The sequence below is a fragment of the Tetranychus urticae genome, chromosome 1 (genome assembly GCF_039701765.1).
Source record: "Tetranychus urticae isolate SD_2017Ah chromosome 1, NJAU_TeUrti_SD_1.0, whole genome shotgun sequence".
Classification (NCBI taxonomy): Eukaryota; Metazoa; Arthropoda; class Arachnida; order Trombidiformes; family Tetranychidae; genus Tetranychus; species Tetranychus urticae.
The window spans coordinates 14,432,696-14,446,586 of record NC_142958.1 but is presented as its reverse complement, the minus strand read 5'-3'; the positions used below and the strand labels follow the sequence as shown (position 1 = coordinate 14,446,586).

At 31.8% G+C, this 13,891-nt stretch overlaps 1 protein-coding gene across 1 annotated transcript in view; it reads left to right on the top strand.

The window, feature by feature from the left end:
• LOC107367766 (nephrin-like) overlaps positions 1 to 12,655 on the top strand; it is a 52,694-nt gene extending 40,039 nt beyond the window's left edge. Inside the window, exons 7-10 of the mRNA XM_015935520.3 lie at positions 3,197 to 3,499; positions 4,289 to 4,435; positions 11,083 to 11,438; positions 11,533 to 12,655. Of these exons, the coding sequence (XP_015791006.2) occupies positions 3,197 to 3,499; positions 4,289 to 4,435; positions 11,083 to 11,438; positions 11,533 to 11,682 (956 nt within the window). The 3' untranslated portion in view covers positions 11,683 to 12,655. The remainder of the gene's footprint in view (positions 1 to 3,196; positions 3,500 to 4,288; positions 4,436 to 11,082; positions 11,439 to 11,532) is intronic.
• Positions 12,656 to 13,891: the final 1,236 nt, after the last annotated feature.

Below are 13,891 nucleotides of genomic sequence, written 5' to 3'. Positions count from 1 at the left end.
AAATGTGGTGTAAAAAGTCACTCGGAAGTGTGGATGAAAGAGGTCAACAATTTAGTTGAATATTTTTGCTGAGAAAATTCTCTTTAAAAAGGTTTGATACCTGATTTGTTTGATTTGGTGTATGTGCTGGATTTAGTGGTGCACAATATGGTGGCCAATACGGTGAAAAATTGGTGGTAAAAAAACGTTCCCCTCTTTACTCTTTACTCAAATGAACAAGTTTTACATAAAATCCTGCTCCAACAATCAACCATCAACCTGAATAACAAAGATGTTTCCCCTCTCAATGTTATTACATACAGATTCTACATCTTTTTTCATCAGTCTCTATGCTCATGAATTTCTCAGAGATCTGTATTCCGAAATACGGTTTCTTATTTTTCGTGGCTGTAGTTGAATTCGAGCTTTTATGCTGTGTAATTTTTTTTTCTTAGAACCCTCTCAGTTTGGTCGATTCAACTTTTTAAAATGTAAGAAGAGCTAAGTATTTGAATTTGCTGGAAGTAGAGCTTGAAAATACTATTCTATCTGATCAATAAATTAACAACAGTCGCATCAACAGCTATGAACTAATATTGAAAGACATCAACAGACATCACCGTCAAGATTATACCATTGAATCCTCATAACAAGGTAAACATCATGTCGAGTATATATATTTAAATATTTTTGAAGACAAAAACATACATTTTGCCAAGAAACTTTTAAAATTATCATAACTATTTTTGACCCCAATATCCACTTTTATTACTCATTATTTACATTTGTTTTTGTCATCAATTTAAAAAGGCAATGAATGAGACCCGTTATGTGATAAAACATCACACCACTATATTGATACAATGGTTATTAGTAATTGGATAAATAAAAAAGTGAATATGTGACATTTTAACTCATTCTAAATCAACTAATTTAAGCGTTTTTAATTGTTTTCAAGAAAGCTGAATACTCTTATGGATGTATAAAAGAATGAATTTTTAACTGGAAACTCTTTTACAAGCCTGTTTCTTTGTTTACATTGTTCAATATTATAATTTCTAATTAAAGTCAAATTTAAAGTTGATTCTGTAAATTTGGTATAAGCAGCTTTAAGTCTGGAGATAGCTGCTCATGCATAAGCTGAAATTGGGAAAAGAATGAGTGCCAAATCCTAACTGACCATTATAAATAGCCTATCCTTAGCACCTTGATTTTATTTACAAGTTTTTTCCAACTTTGTAACAAAATTTCGCCTCGACATGACAATAAAATGAATTGAAATCGTTGCATTTGATTTTACTTTTTTACTATCACATTAAGAAAAGATTGAGATGAATTCTTGTTTTTTTACAAGTTTTGATAAAGATTTTTTTTCTCCTTTCCATTTTTATCCTCTTGCGTTATCAACATCATCATCATCTCAACAAACAATAAACATTTTTCAATTTTATTTAACAATAAATCAAATTGTGATTGCTCCAGTTTGACAGTTTTAAGAAATGCTCTTCAAGAAAATTTGCTACAAAAGAAAGCAAAGCATTTAATACTTGCCCAAGATGATTTAATGGGCCAAACAGAAAAGATTGTTTTCGTCGTGATTGCTTATTACTTTGATAGGTTTACCTTCATTCCAGTTGATACAAGAAAATGTTCAAATTTCATCCTTACTTAACCATCCACGACAATGTTTCACGAAAGAATGAAAATTGTCTCGAAAAAAAGTGAACAAAAACGATTCATTGTTATTGAACAGTTTCAAGTTTTATATTGGACCAAAAAGAGAGACAAGGAAAAGTCGAAATGAAAAGATTGTCATTGAGGTGCAAAATTTGACTCCAATCTTTATTGTCAACTTTACCAAGTGGGAGTTGAAAATATTTATTACATGATAATAATAATAACAATAATGGTAATCATAATAATAATGTTAAAAGCTAGTAAATGAAAGGAAAGCGGTAAAAAGAAAGATGAATTTGATGAGCCGTTGGAAAAGTTTTTTCTTTTTCTTTTTTCTCCACCAACAATTCATTTAATGGTGAATTTTCAATTTGAACTCAATGAGCCCAGGGTCATCTTCATCTTTTACCCTTGTTCCTCTTTCTCACTCCAAAGTGAATCTTGAACCAACCTGTCATCATGAAGAAAAGATATAAAAAAAGTTTGCAACATTATCATGAAATGATAAAGGAAGCAATAATGTTCTGAATGATGAAAATTACGAACCCAATAAAAATTGCATTCCATTTACTGGTGCAACTGCTGGGAGGGAATAAAGAGATTTGACAATTTTACACTTTTAGCCTTTCCTTTTGTTTCCAATTTTTCAATTATTATTTGATGGTCAATATTTCATTGTTTCGTCATTTGGTTGAATCTCGATTGAAACTGTTAATAAAACACGACACAGCTTGTACAATAATGGCCAATCAACTGAAAGGTTCCAGTGATTTATCGCCATTCTTTTCAATTAATTCATTTCTTGTGAGATAATCTTATCAAAACATTAAGATATCAAATTGTAGAGGCGATTAAGTTGATGATAACATTACTTGTACAATGTTTCCAATCAGTTTCTCTTCTCTCTCATCTCTTGTTCAGTCAATAACCCAAGGGTTCATTTCAAGTGGACTCGACTTTTTTTCTTCTTGCTCTTCATCCGATTTACCTTCCTGTTAACCCTTGAGGTCTTTCTAATCGAAATTTCATGTCGAGAATCAATAAATCTTGAAATATTCTTGCAAACCTTTGGATATAACAAACTGTTTATTCACTTGGTAAACACACTTCCGTTGTTATCCTTTCCCTTGCTCACCTCAAATCAAAATAAACAGCTTTAATGATAACAATGTTTGACCACAGTTTTAATCATCTTTTCATATAACATTGTGATGCACTTTAATGTCCATTATTAATCATTACACATTATTGACCCAGTTTCATCGTTTGCAAAATTGATTCACTTTCAAATGAAAATAAACATTTGAGAAACTTGGTAAATTGAAAGAAATGTTTGTCTTGTTAAGAAAAAAAATTCAACTCAAAAGTGTTTAATTATGTATGGGAAAAGGTTATAAAGAATCGAAAGATTTTTACGATTTTATGTCCGATTTCGACGGGAAAATTTTTCGAGTCGAATCAAGTTTTCTTTTTGCTTTTTCTCTTGGAATATAAATAGAAAATGGGTTTTTCAATTTTTTGGCTTCTCTTTTTATTAAAGGTCCGCCGTCACCCGTTCGAGCCTGTTCAACTTACAATACTACCTCTTCTAGTTTTCTGGTTAAATGTGATCCTGGTGATTCTGGAGGCCTTAAACAAACCTTTACCATTCAAGTGTACGATACTGGACATAATTTAATCTTCAATCAAAGCTCATTAGAGTTACCTATTTTTTGGATCAACAATTTACACTCTTCAACACCTTACAAGGTTAACATTTACTCAACCAATTTTAAAGGAAAAAGTAAAAGTGTCAATCTTACAGGATTAACCTTGCCAAATCCCCAAAAACAACAATCAAAAGGTAAGACAAAAATGTACTTAAAAGAAACAATTTATCTCTTTTTGCATTTAAAACTTTTATCCACTTCAACATTATATTGTTATTAATCATGAATCTCACAGAAATACAAGAAATCTTAACACTTGAAATATTTCAATTGAAATACATTGAGTACATCATTGAGTCATTGAATTCTCAGAAAATGCTAATAACCAGAAAAAAGGAGAAATCGAAAAGCTGTATCATGAATACATTTTTCAAATATTTTTTCTTCCAACCCAAAAATGTTCGACTAACGGTTCGTAAGATGTGATTTTCGCATCACTAGTCAAAGTCTAAAAATTTGAAAAAAACACTTTCTACTTCGACTGTCAATATGATGTGTAGCAAAAGAATCAGCAGAAACTAGAGCTGATGATGAGGGTGCAGGTTAGTCAGGTTGGACTCATTCCGCCAATAGTTTATTCGAGAGTTTTTCTGATCTAAACTTCGCAATATTTGTTTTAAATCATTTCTGATGGTTTCTCAAGATTTTTCAGATTACAACTTCACTCATTATTGTGAGCAAAGTGACAAAACATTTGTCGAGCTTTACATTGCAAAAATTGTGTCAATTGTTCCCTCTCATTAAAGACTGTGCACTTAGCATAAACTCATGAAACTTGAAGTGCAATTAATTTTCAACAAGCTCATATTCACTAATTACATCTTACCAATAATCAAATTATCTTTTTATTAACTTAACTTTTTTTCCTTCTTCTCAATTATTCTCTTCTCTCGCCTGCCATATGCACTTACATATGCAAATAGAAGCTGATCAAGGTTCCATTAAGGATCAAATAATGGGCATTTTGTTATCAATTGCTGGTGGATTAATTGTTGTCACCATCTTAATTGCCTTAATAATTAAACAAAGGAAAACATCTTATAGTTCGTGTAGAAGCCAAGTGACATCAGGTAATTTATTGAAATCAAAACACAATGCTTGCTCTTACTATTAGTTTCAATCAACTCCAATCAAGATCAATGTTGATATCATTTTGGTTAATTGATAATGAAAAGAGAAGAAAATGTGATACAAATTAATGTTCGATAATTGTTAATTCAATTACTTTTTTTCGCTTTTCCTTTTTATTCTCCTTTTCCCTATTCTCCCAAGAATCGACTTTCATTTCATTTTCATGTATTATTCTGAATACCATTTGGAAACAATATCTGATTACATTGTTGAACCTCATCAAAAGATAATAAGTTATCAGTTGATTACACAAACAGAACTTTTCACTCTTTTCCTTTCCAACTTTGAGTTGAAGATTCTTTGCGCCTTTTTTTCGACAAGAAACAAAAAACAATGTTGCAAAGTTTCAAGAGAATAAACAATTTTCTCAATTGAATAGAAATGAAAAGAAATCACAAGACAGTTGTGGACACGATGACTTATCAACTCGTGAATGGACAATAAATTAAGGTTGCAACCTTAATGGTCAATCAATGTGTTACACTTTGATAAACACAAAGGGAAAACAGTTTAACATTAAAGATAATATTGTCTGTGACAAAAGAAAGTCGATCAACGAAAAAACAATGGACACTGTGAACATATCTATAGCTTTTGGTGTAATCTTCTTCTTCTTCTTTTCTTTGCATTAATTGATTATTGTCATCATTCACCGAATCAAATTAATTCACCCTGAACCTGCAACTAGCTGCATGCAAAAGAGGAGAGAAAAAATGGAGAAAAAATTCTCCAGAGAACTTTTCATTCTTTTCTATCAACGCAACCCACTCAAAGTCATCAAGTTGAAGCCAACACAGCAATTGATGAATTTGATTTTACATTTCCTTCTTGTCTCGATTCTTGCTCATCATGTTCAAGTTGCAAACTTTTTACCAGTGAAATGAAATTTTCGTTAGTTGGTTCAAACTTGAAAAGTGTTCATTTGATAATCATGTAAAGTGAAAAAGAGTTTGAAATTTTGACAATTAACATTGCAGTTTTATTCTTGTGCTTTTGTATAGTTGAAGTAACAGTCAAAATTGAATCAAATTTACTGGTTCAAGGATAATGTTGAAATGAAGGTTTAAATTGTAAAAGAAGTAAAATGTTTTAACTGCTTTTTTTCTTTGGTAAACAGTTGAGTTAAGTCAATCAAAATAATTGGTTAAATGTTTAACTTTGAGTTAATCAATCCTGGTTCGAGTAAACAAATGGACGCTTGTTAATTACTAGGCAAAATGTAACAATTTATTAACAACTCAGTAACCAGTAAAAAAGCAGAGTTAAAAGGGCTGAAAACTCGTGCATGTGAACGATCATAATCAATCAACGAACCTGGAATTTTAATTTGAAAATTTTCTTAAAACTCGAAATTTCAACATCCGAAAGTTTTCTTCTTTTGACGAGTCAAGTCAACTCATCAACTGCATTTGTGGAAATAATGCCTTTCCTATGAAAAAATTTTCTCCGCTTCGGCAACGAATTTCTCTTCGACTTTTGAATTTTTCGCAGCCTTAGTTGATTCTCGAGAAAATCTAAGGAAATTGAGTTGAGTTACTTAGTAATTGAAGAAACTCTCATGGAAATTGAATTGGAGTCTCAACGAGAATCACTCAAAGCTCAATGAAAGTGACGAAAAATCTTGACGATTAACTTTCGATTAAATTTTGATGAGCTTAAACTTGCAAAATGCGCAGTTTTTCAAGATTTAGTAAAAACTCAATTTTCGATGTTGAATTCAATCGAGTTCTTGAATCGTTTTTGTTTATTTTTCGAGTCTCTCTTTTCAAAAGTAAAAGGTTTTTACCATGATCGTTAAACATTTGGTTAAACTAAAGTGTAACCATTCAAAATGATCATCACGTTTAACCATTTTTTTGTTCAACTCTCTCCTTCAATCTTCTTCATTCCATTGTCTTCTTTCTTCCTCAACTCGATTCAACTTGGAAACTTTGATAACCTCTAAAAAAAGAAGATACAATTGACATGACTCTTTACAATTCAGACAAGATTGAACAATTTGATTAAACGAGAGAAAAAAAGTTTAGTGACGAAAAAAAAGAGTCAAACTCAAGTTGAAGGTAAACTTGCAAGACAAACACACACCAGGTAAAGAAGGTCAATAAGGAAGGAAGAAAAGTGTTTCAATGGGCAGCTCAAAAAAGAGTTGACCAAGATAATGGAAGAAAAGGTAATGAGAAAATGAAATGTCCACAAATCTGTCGACAAGTTGAACTGTTCAATAATTTTGTTTATGGTAATGATCTTGTTATAATCTTCTTTAACGTTTCTTTCGTTTCCTCATTCAATCCAATTCTCATTGATTCTTGATTAAATTTACTTGATTAGCCCAAGTCTTTTATTCAAATAATTATCTCGTCGTAACTTGACCAGGATAAGAAAAGGTAATAGAGTTTCTTCATTTTCCTTCATTGCCAGCGTTTTGATTTCCCGAGTTTCTTTGATATAAAAGTTGTTAGGTAAAGAAGAAAAGACCAGAGAGAAAAGGCTAAGCGAATAATATCGAAGATGATTTTGTGTCAAAGAAGGAGAAAAAGTGTGAAAAGCAGAAAAGTGAGAAAAGAGAGGAAAACGATATTCACTGAAGATCATGATAAGGATCAGAAAAACTTACATCAGAAGCTTACAAAGGATTACTGGGTTTGGTCACATAATATTATATAAATATCTTTATCCGTATATTCTGGATGAAAATGAGTATAAAAATATCAAAACCAAATGGGATACAAAGCAAGTATCCATAGAAGAAATAAATATATTTGGTTGTGTGTACATTTCAATTCTCTGGAGATTATTATTCCTTCCCTGTCCCATTATTACTCACACTGTTATTGTTGTTATTATAAATATTATCAGTGAGAAGAAGAAGAAGAGAAAAAAGAAAAATGTTTTTCTTATAAACACTTTTTTTCGCATCTTATTTTACTACTTTTATTCCCATTGTTATCCACCAAGTTCAATATAACCAAGAATGGTGGTCAAGAAGGAGACAAAAGGATAAAAATGAGCAATCAAATGTTTGGAATCAGGTTCTATACAAGAAAAGAAATCATTGATTAAACCAGTGTAAATTGTTGGCTTGATTAAAAGTTATCGATTCAGGTTCATAAGTGTGTTCATTATGGTTGAGGATTCAAAAGAAATTTTTCCTTCAAGAGTTCCATTGAAGAGCGCAATTGAAATGGAAGAAAATTTGATTTTTTTGTGGAAACGAAAATTTCGATTACTTCAATAATCTTATGTCGGTCTGCGATTTTTTGACGCTGTTTTCGCGTGTTTTGTATTTTTATTTTGTAGTCGACTTTACCTTCGATGGAAAAATTAGACTTGAAGTATATTAAGCTGGTATCTGAACAACAGTGTTGAGAAGTTTTTGTAAGCTGAAAATGAGATTTTCTCTATTTATTTGATGCGACTTGTTGACGATCCGATTCGATCAGTTCTGAATATCAGATCCTTTGGAAGAAACTTTTGAATTCGTTAGAATAGTTAGTGCAATCAGATCGGACTCGGTGAGTCGAGATTCGACGAGATCTTCAAGTCTAAAGAAAATTTTGTTAGAGTATACATTCTTCGTCTTACAGGACCGTTGTCTGGACCTTAAAAGAAAAGAAAATTGAAACTTTTTTCGATTCACAAATTTATTCAGAAGATTGAAACAAATCTTGAAAGAATTGTTCAATGAGAAACAATTTTATTCCAAATTTGAAATAATACATACCATAATAACCATTATTGTGCCAAAAAAGTATACAGTTGAGTGCACATTTCTTGAATGGCTTGCACTCTGGGAATATCAATTTTCGTATTTCGATTTTATCGTCACTTTCAAATGAGAAAATCTTTAAAAGATTAAATCTGAAGACTGAATCGAGTTCATTTGCTTTTTGCCTGTAAAAAAGTTCTTTATTTAAGAAATTCAACGGTCAATGATGTCTCTTCGACAACAAATCGAGCTCTTTCAGTTCTAAAAACAGCAGCAAAAATTTAAAGCCAAGAAAAGATTAAACCAAAACTGATGATCAAAGATCAGTTGAAAGTTATTGTAAATTGTAAACTTAAACACCGTAAGTGCAAGTGCGCTTTAAATGGACGATTTGAGAAAATCTATTTTTGCCAACTTTCGACATTTTTGTTGAAATTTTTCCAAATGTTTGTTGGACAAAAAGTTTGCCCATGAAATTGAAAGCACACCATAAACATTAATCAATGGACTCGGGATTTAATCAAAGTGTTGCTTGTTCCAACTTGTAACCATTGAAATTCAAGTCAGTTGACCAGTAATGAGAGTAAAAATTATAATAGAAATGAAATAACTTTTTTTGCTTCTTCTTTTCCTTTCACTGTTTTTGTTACCTTTCCAATTGCTCTTGTATATACAATCACCGAGACTGGACATGTAATCAAGATAAGATGACCAATGATGTTGATGCCCAAAGAGAAAAGGAAGAGAGAGAGAGAAGCAGAAGAAGAAAATCAGTGAAATAATATGTTGATCCTGATGTTGATGATAATGATAATGATGATGATGAAGAGTGATTAGTGACCAGTGAACGTAATAAGGTTTCCAATAAAGGTTGTTCCCAGTGCAAACGAGGTTGGGATTGATAACAAGCTGTGAGCATCTTTCATGCATCTTATTGCTCTTTTGCTTCTTCTTCTTCATGTTAATGTTTTTCTTCATCTCTGTCCATGTCCAACATTTTCCCTTTCATCTTGTTCAATCTCAACTTGAAACTTTGATCAATCAACATTCATCCATGAAACACCAAAGAAAAACGTTTAACCATTAAACCAGTAAAGGTTATCTCAATGGTCACTTGCCAATCGATTTAATGTGCCAATTGGGAGACAAACATTGCAATTAACTTTTGCCAAACCCTTTTCTCATTTTACGCCCCATCTTCATCTTTCATCTTCATCTTGCTCTCCATTCACTTTTCCAGTTTCTAAAGCAACTCTTTCCAATATTTTCATTCCCATCTTTGGCTCATCTTTTGCCGACTTAACTCTTACCTTTTCATCAGCAGAGCCCTTCATTTGGAGCAAAAAATTTATTGAACTCCGGGAAAGCCTCAGGAAATAAAGCTACGATTATGAGTGTAGGAATAAAAAAGAGATGAGCAAGATAAAAGAGAATCAAGAAAATAGAGAAGAAAAAATGGCAAATCTAAAGTAGTACAAAGTATATATTTCAGGGGAGTTTCATTAATCATATCGATATACCATTATATTGGTAAAAAGAAGGGAAAAGATGGTGATGATTATAATGACAAGATTCGCATGTCTTGAGGGAAAAATTAAGATTAAAGGTTACTCGAGATGAGCATCATTATCATCCTCATCTTCATCATCTTTTATCTTTTGCATCATACTTTTTTCCCTTGTTTTTATCACCAACAAACGGAAGTTTATCTTGCCTTTTTTCCGATATTGAACTTCCTTCCAACACTTATGACCTTCTTTTATATATTGAAGGCTTATCAGTCATTATCATCTTCAACTAATAATTAGATAGGAGAGAGAGAGAGGGAAAAAGATTTGATCAATTTCATCTAATCACTCAGGGTGCAACTGAATTGAGCTAAAATAATAGAAATGAAGAATCAATTGAATGGTTCAATTTAAATTGAAAAAGTATTGGTAAAAGTTGGAAACTAATTTTTCATTGTAATTGTTTTGTTTCATTGCACTCAACTATTGATGCTTCAGTTGCCATCTATTGAGACAATGCATTAATGCATCATTTTGAAATTATCTGTGAAAATGAAATAAAATGCTTCATCAAAATCAAAAGTCAATTTCCAACTTCTCTTTCAATTTTAAATTAAACTTTCCCACAAAAATTGCATTTCATCAACTTTTTATCAAATTAATTTATTTCAATACTCTTTAGTTGCAATTTTCTGCTATAGATGGAGCCAACAGTCAAAGTCAACACGATAAGTGATCGAAGTGATCTGTTGTACAGAAAAAGACAATTTCTTCATTAAAAATATTTGCTTGGATAATCAGCAAAAGTTACAACAGGACAATGAGTTCTATGAAAAAATCTAATCTTGAAAAAAGGTGATCGAAGTTTCAACTTTGACCTCGATTTTCTCGAAAAATATTCAGAGAGATTATTCAATAGCTCTTATGCACTAAATTTTTATGCTTCTACAAACCGCCAAGGCTCAACACTTAACTCGAATACTCGAGTTTCTGCCTGCGCTCTTTTTTAAATAAAAACGTCTTTCGACGGCATCATTAATAGAATAGAATAAAAATAGTTAGAAAATAGTCGGAAAAGCACAAAGGGACGTTGTTATATATTGTTTGTCGAAATAAAAGAACTCGCAAAACTTATTTCAATTTGCTTATTTGCTCGGTATTTTGCTTTTACCATTATCCAAATATCAATAATGATTTGAGCATTGACATCAATAGATGTCTCTGTACTGGAGAGTCTGTAACCAAGTACATTAGAGTATAATTTGTTTACTCCGCATTAGATGGAGCTGTTTTTGCTTTTGCAGTTGAACTTTTTTTCATGATCCATCAATGAACTGAATCATTTTTTTCTATTTCTATTAAAATTCAACAGATTATCCTAAAAATAGTCCGCGAATAGTGGAAAATGAAAGTTATTTACCTGACATATCGAGGACAAACAATTTGGAGAAAAGTTTTTATGCAATTGATTCAGTTAAAAATCCAATAGCAACATTTGATTGCATTGCTGTGGCCAAAAACGAGTTGGCCAAGTACAATATTCAAGCTGATGCAACAAGCATAATCTCGTCAACTGCAACATCCAAAGCTGATCATGGGACGGAAAGCTTCATGTGGTCCAATGAAGCGCCCAATAATCACATTCATTTGCAAACAAATTACGGACAAAACATTTACTCAGCAAACTATCAACCAAATTCACCAGCAAATGCTTCCCCGCTCAATTACGTGAGTACATCTTCAACTGATGCAACTCAAGTTCATTATTTCAACATTTTTTTACCTTTGCTTCATTTTTTTCATCTCTCAATTTCAATCACAGGATTCAATGAAAAGAATCAAATTTCAACCAACTTGCATACAGACGGTTCCACCAACAAACTCCAGGGTAGCTTTAAATTCACCCATTCAGCCAATCATTTGGGACACCAGTTTCACAGAGAACAGTCCATGTGAAAAGGTCCACCATTAAGTTCAACAAAGGAAAGGAGAGGAAAAAAGTTTCATTCAAACTCTGAAAAAAGTGTGTTTGGCAAAGGAAATTTGCAACTTTTTCATCCAAATTTCAACGACAAAAAAAACTCGAGGCAAACTCAAAACTGTGATTCTTTTTTCAAAGTCAAATTAATTTATTTTCAACACTTTATTGTACTATTAAATCAACCAAAATTTTGATTCAAAATGATCTGATTCGTCTGATTCTTCAGACAAAAATGCTTTTCTTTTACCTCATTTTCCCTTGTAATGAAACTCGATTAGTTAAGGATAATCTTTCACAATTTCATTTGATTCACAAAGATTAAACTTGTGCAGTTCACAAAAAAAGTGATTGAAGAACCGCTGCAACTTTCCATTAACTTTTTTCCATCGCATTCAAAGGGCAAGAAACGAATGAATGTTTGAATGTTTTCACAGAAGCCTTTTTTCAAACTTGATAACAACTTGTTGACAAGTTGAACGTTGATTGAGTTTTCAATTGAAGAAATGAAAAATCAGCAGGAAAGACAAGTTGTTTTTACAACCAATAATTGGACAATTTGAGAATTGGTTAAGTGGCCATTGTGAGATTCTTATGCGTGGCCGCATTATAAGAAAAAGATCAAGATTAGTGGAAAAAGGTAAAAAAGAAGAAAGGAATCAATTAACATGAGACAAGTAAAGAAGGCGAAAGGAAACATTGAAATTCGTCATATTCTTGAATAAATGAGGAAAGAGGTTCTTGTGTTGGTGGACGATCTGCTCGTCAGCTCGTCTGCTGTTCACGTACGATTTCAACCATTTCATAAATTTCACCATTTGTAAGTTACCCTAATAAACCTCATTATGTAACTAGGTTTGATTGATTTAAGTATCTTTGGACTCGACTCATACTGTCACTGAGATTGGCCAGATACTCTATTCGGGTGATTTTTCTTGACAACCTTTCATTTGATTGTTATGTTTAAAGCAAAAGAGAAAGCAAAAAGATTTCGCAAAACTTGTTCTTGCATTATCAAAAATGGACTCATCAGTGTCAGAAAAATTGTAAAAATTGTAAATAAAGGTCTATGTAAATGGCCATAATCAACTCTAGGCACATTGAATATCTCAGAAGATTCATTGTTTACGGGATCTGTTGAATTACCAATTATAACTGGACCTGCCGTTTGACTGTTTGATATGTTAGCTTGATTTGTTTCAGATGTATTTGTTTTGTCAACTTCCTTCGACTTCCTTGAATGGTCTGTTTTTTTCTATAGTAATGCTTATCTGATCGCTTTCGTTTACGTGGACTTTTCGTTGTGAATCTCATTCTGCTAAAAAATCGTTTAATAATGAATACAATACAATAAGGATAAATAAGTAAATGCGTAATAAAAATGATAGTATGTTTATATTTCATCCGTAATTTAGAGCGCGAAATATTTTTAAACAAGTCAGAGTAATTTATATATTATACTACAGGGCATTTCAGCTAATTTTCCCGTTGTAAATTGGCTATATCTTTGCCCCTGAGTGACCTAGAGGTTCGGTATTTTGTTACTGGAAATTTGGGCGATACTCAATTGTCATAGTCTAAGGTCAAGGTCATTCAAGGTCGTTTCGTTATTTGACCTCTAACTGATATTTGGAGGTCATTTTCTAAGAGTGCAAAAATTTTCAGATCGGTTGATGTATACTACGAGTTAGTATCTTACACCGTTGGAAAGATAAATGCATTTTACTTAAAACCAATCGATCAACACAAAAATGTGTAAACACTCATATCTTTTGACCAGAATGCATTATGGACATGTCACTAGCATCAACGCGAACACGCATAATTTCGGCTAACTAGACTGCACTGCCTTGAATAAACATTAACTTCAAAGATAAAAAGAAAATTTTAAGCCTGAAAGGTGTATTGACATAGTTAATAACAACTCATGTCTCTCCTCATACTATGAAGGATCAATCAATCTCTATTAAAATGCGTGTTGCAGTTTATCGTCTTATAAATTTGACTTAATAATTCAGTACTGTTTCGTTGAGTGATTATTAGTCATAAAGAATTAAATAGTTTCAAATAAACAATGTCTTATCGTAGTGGCCCTCAGAACAGATGGATAGAATAGTGAAACTTATTAATCATTATTCATCCATGTTTTCAATATCACTCTTAATATTCAGAATTTCACTCGATATTGGCCAATTTTTGCCTT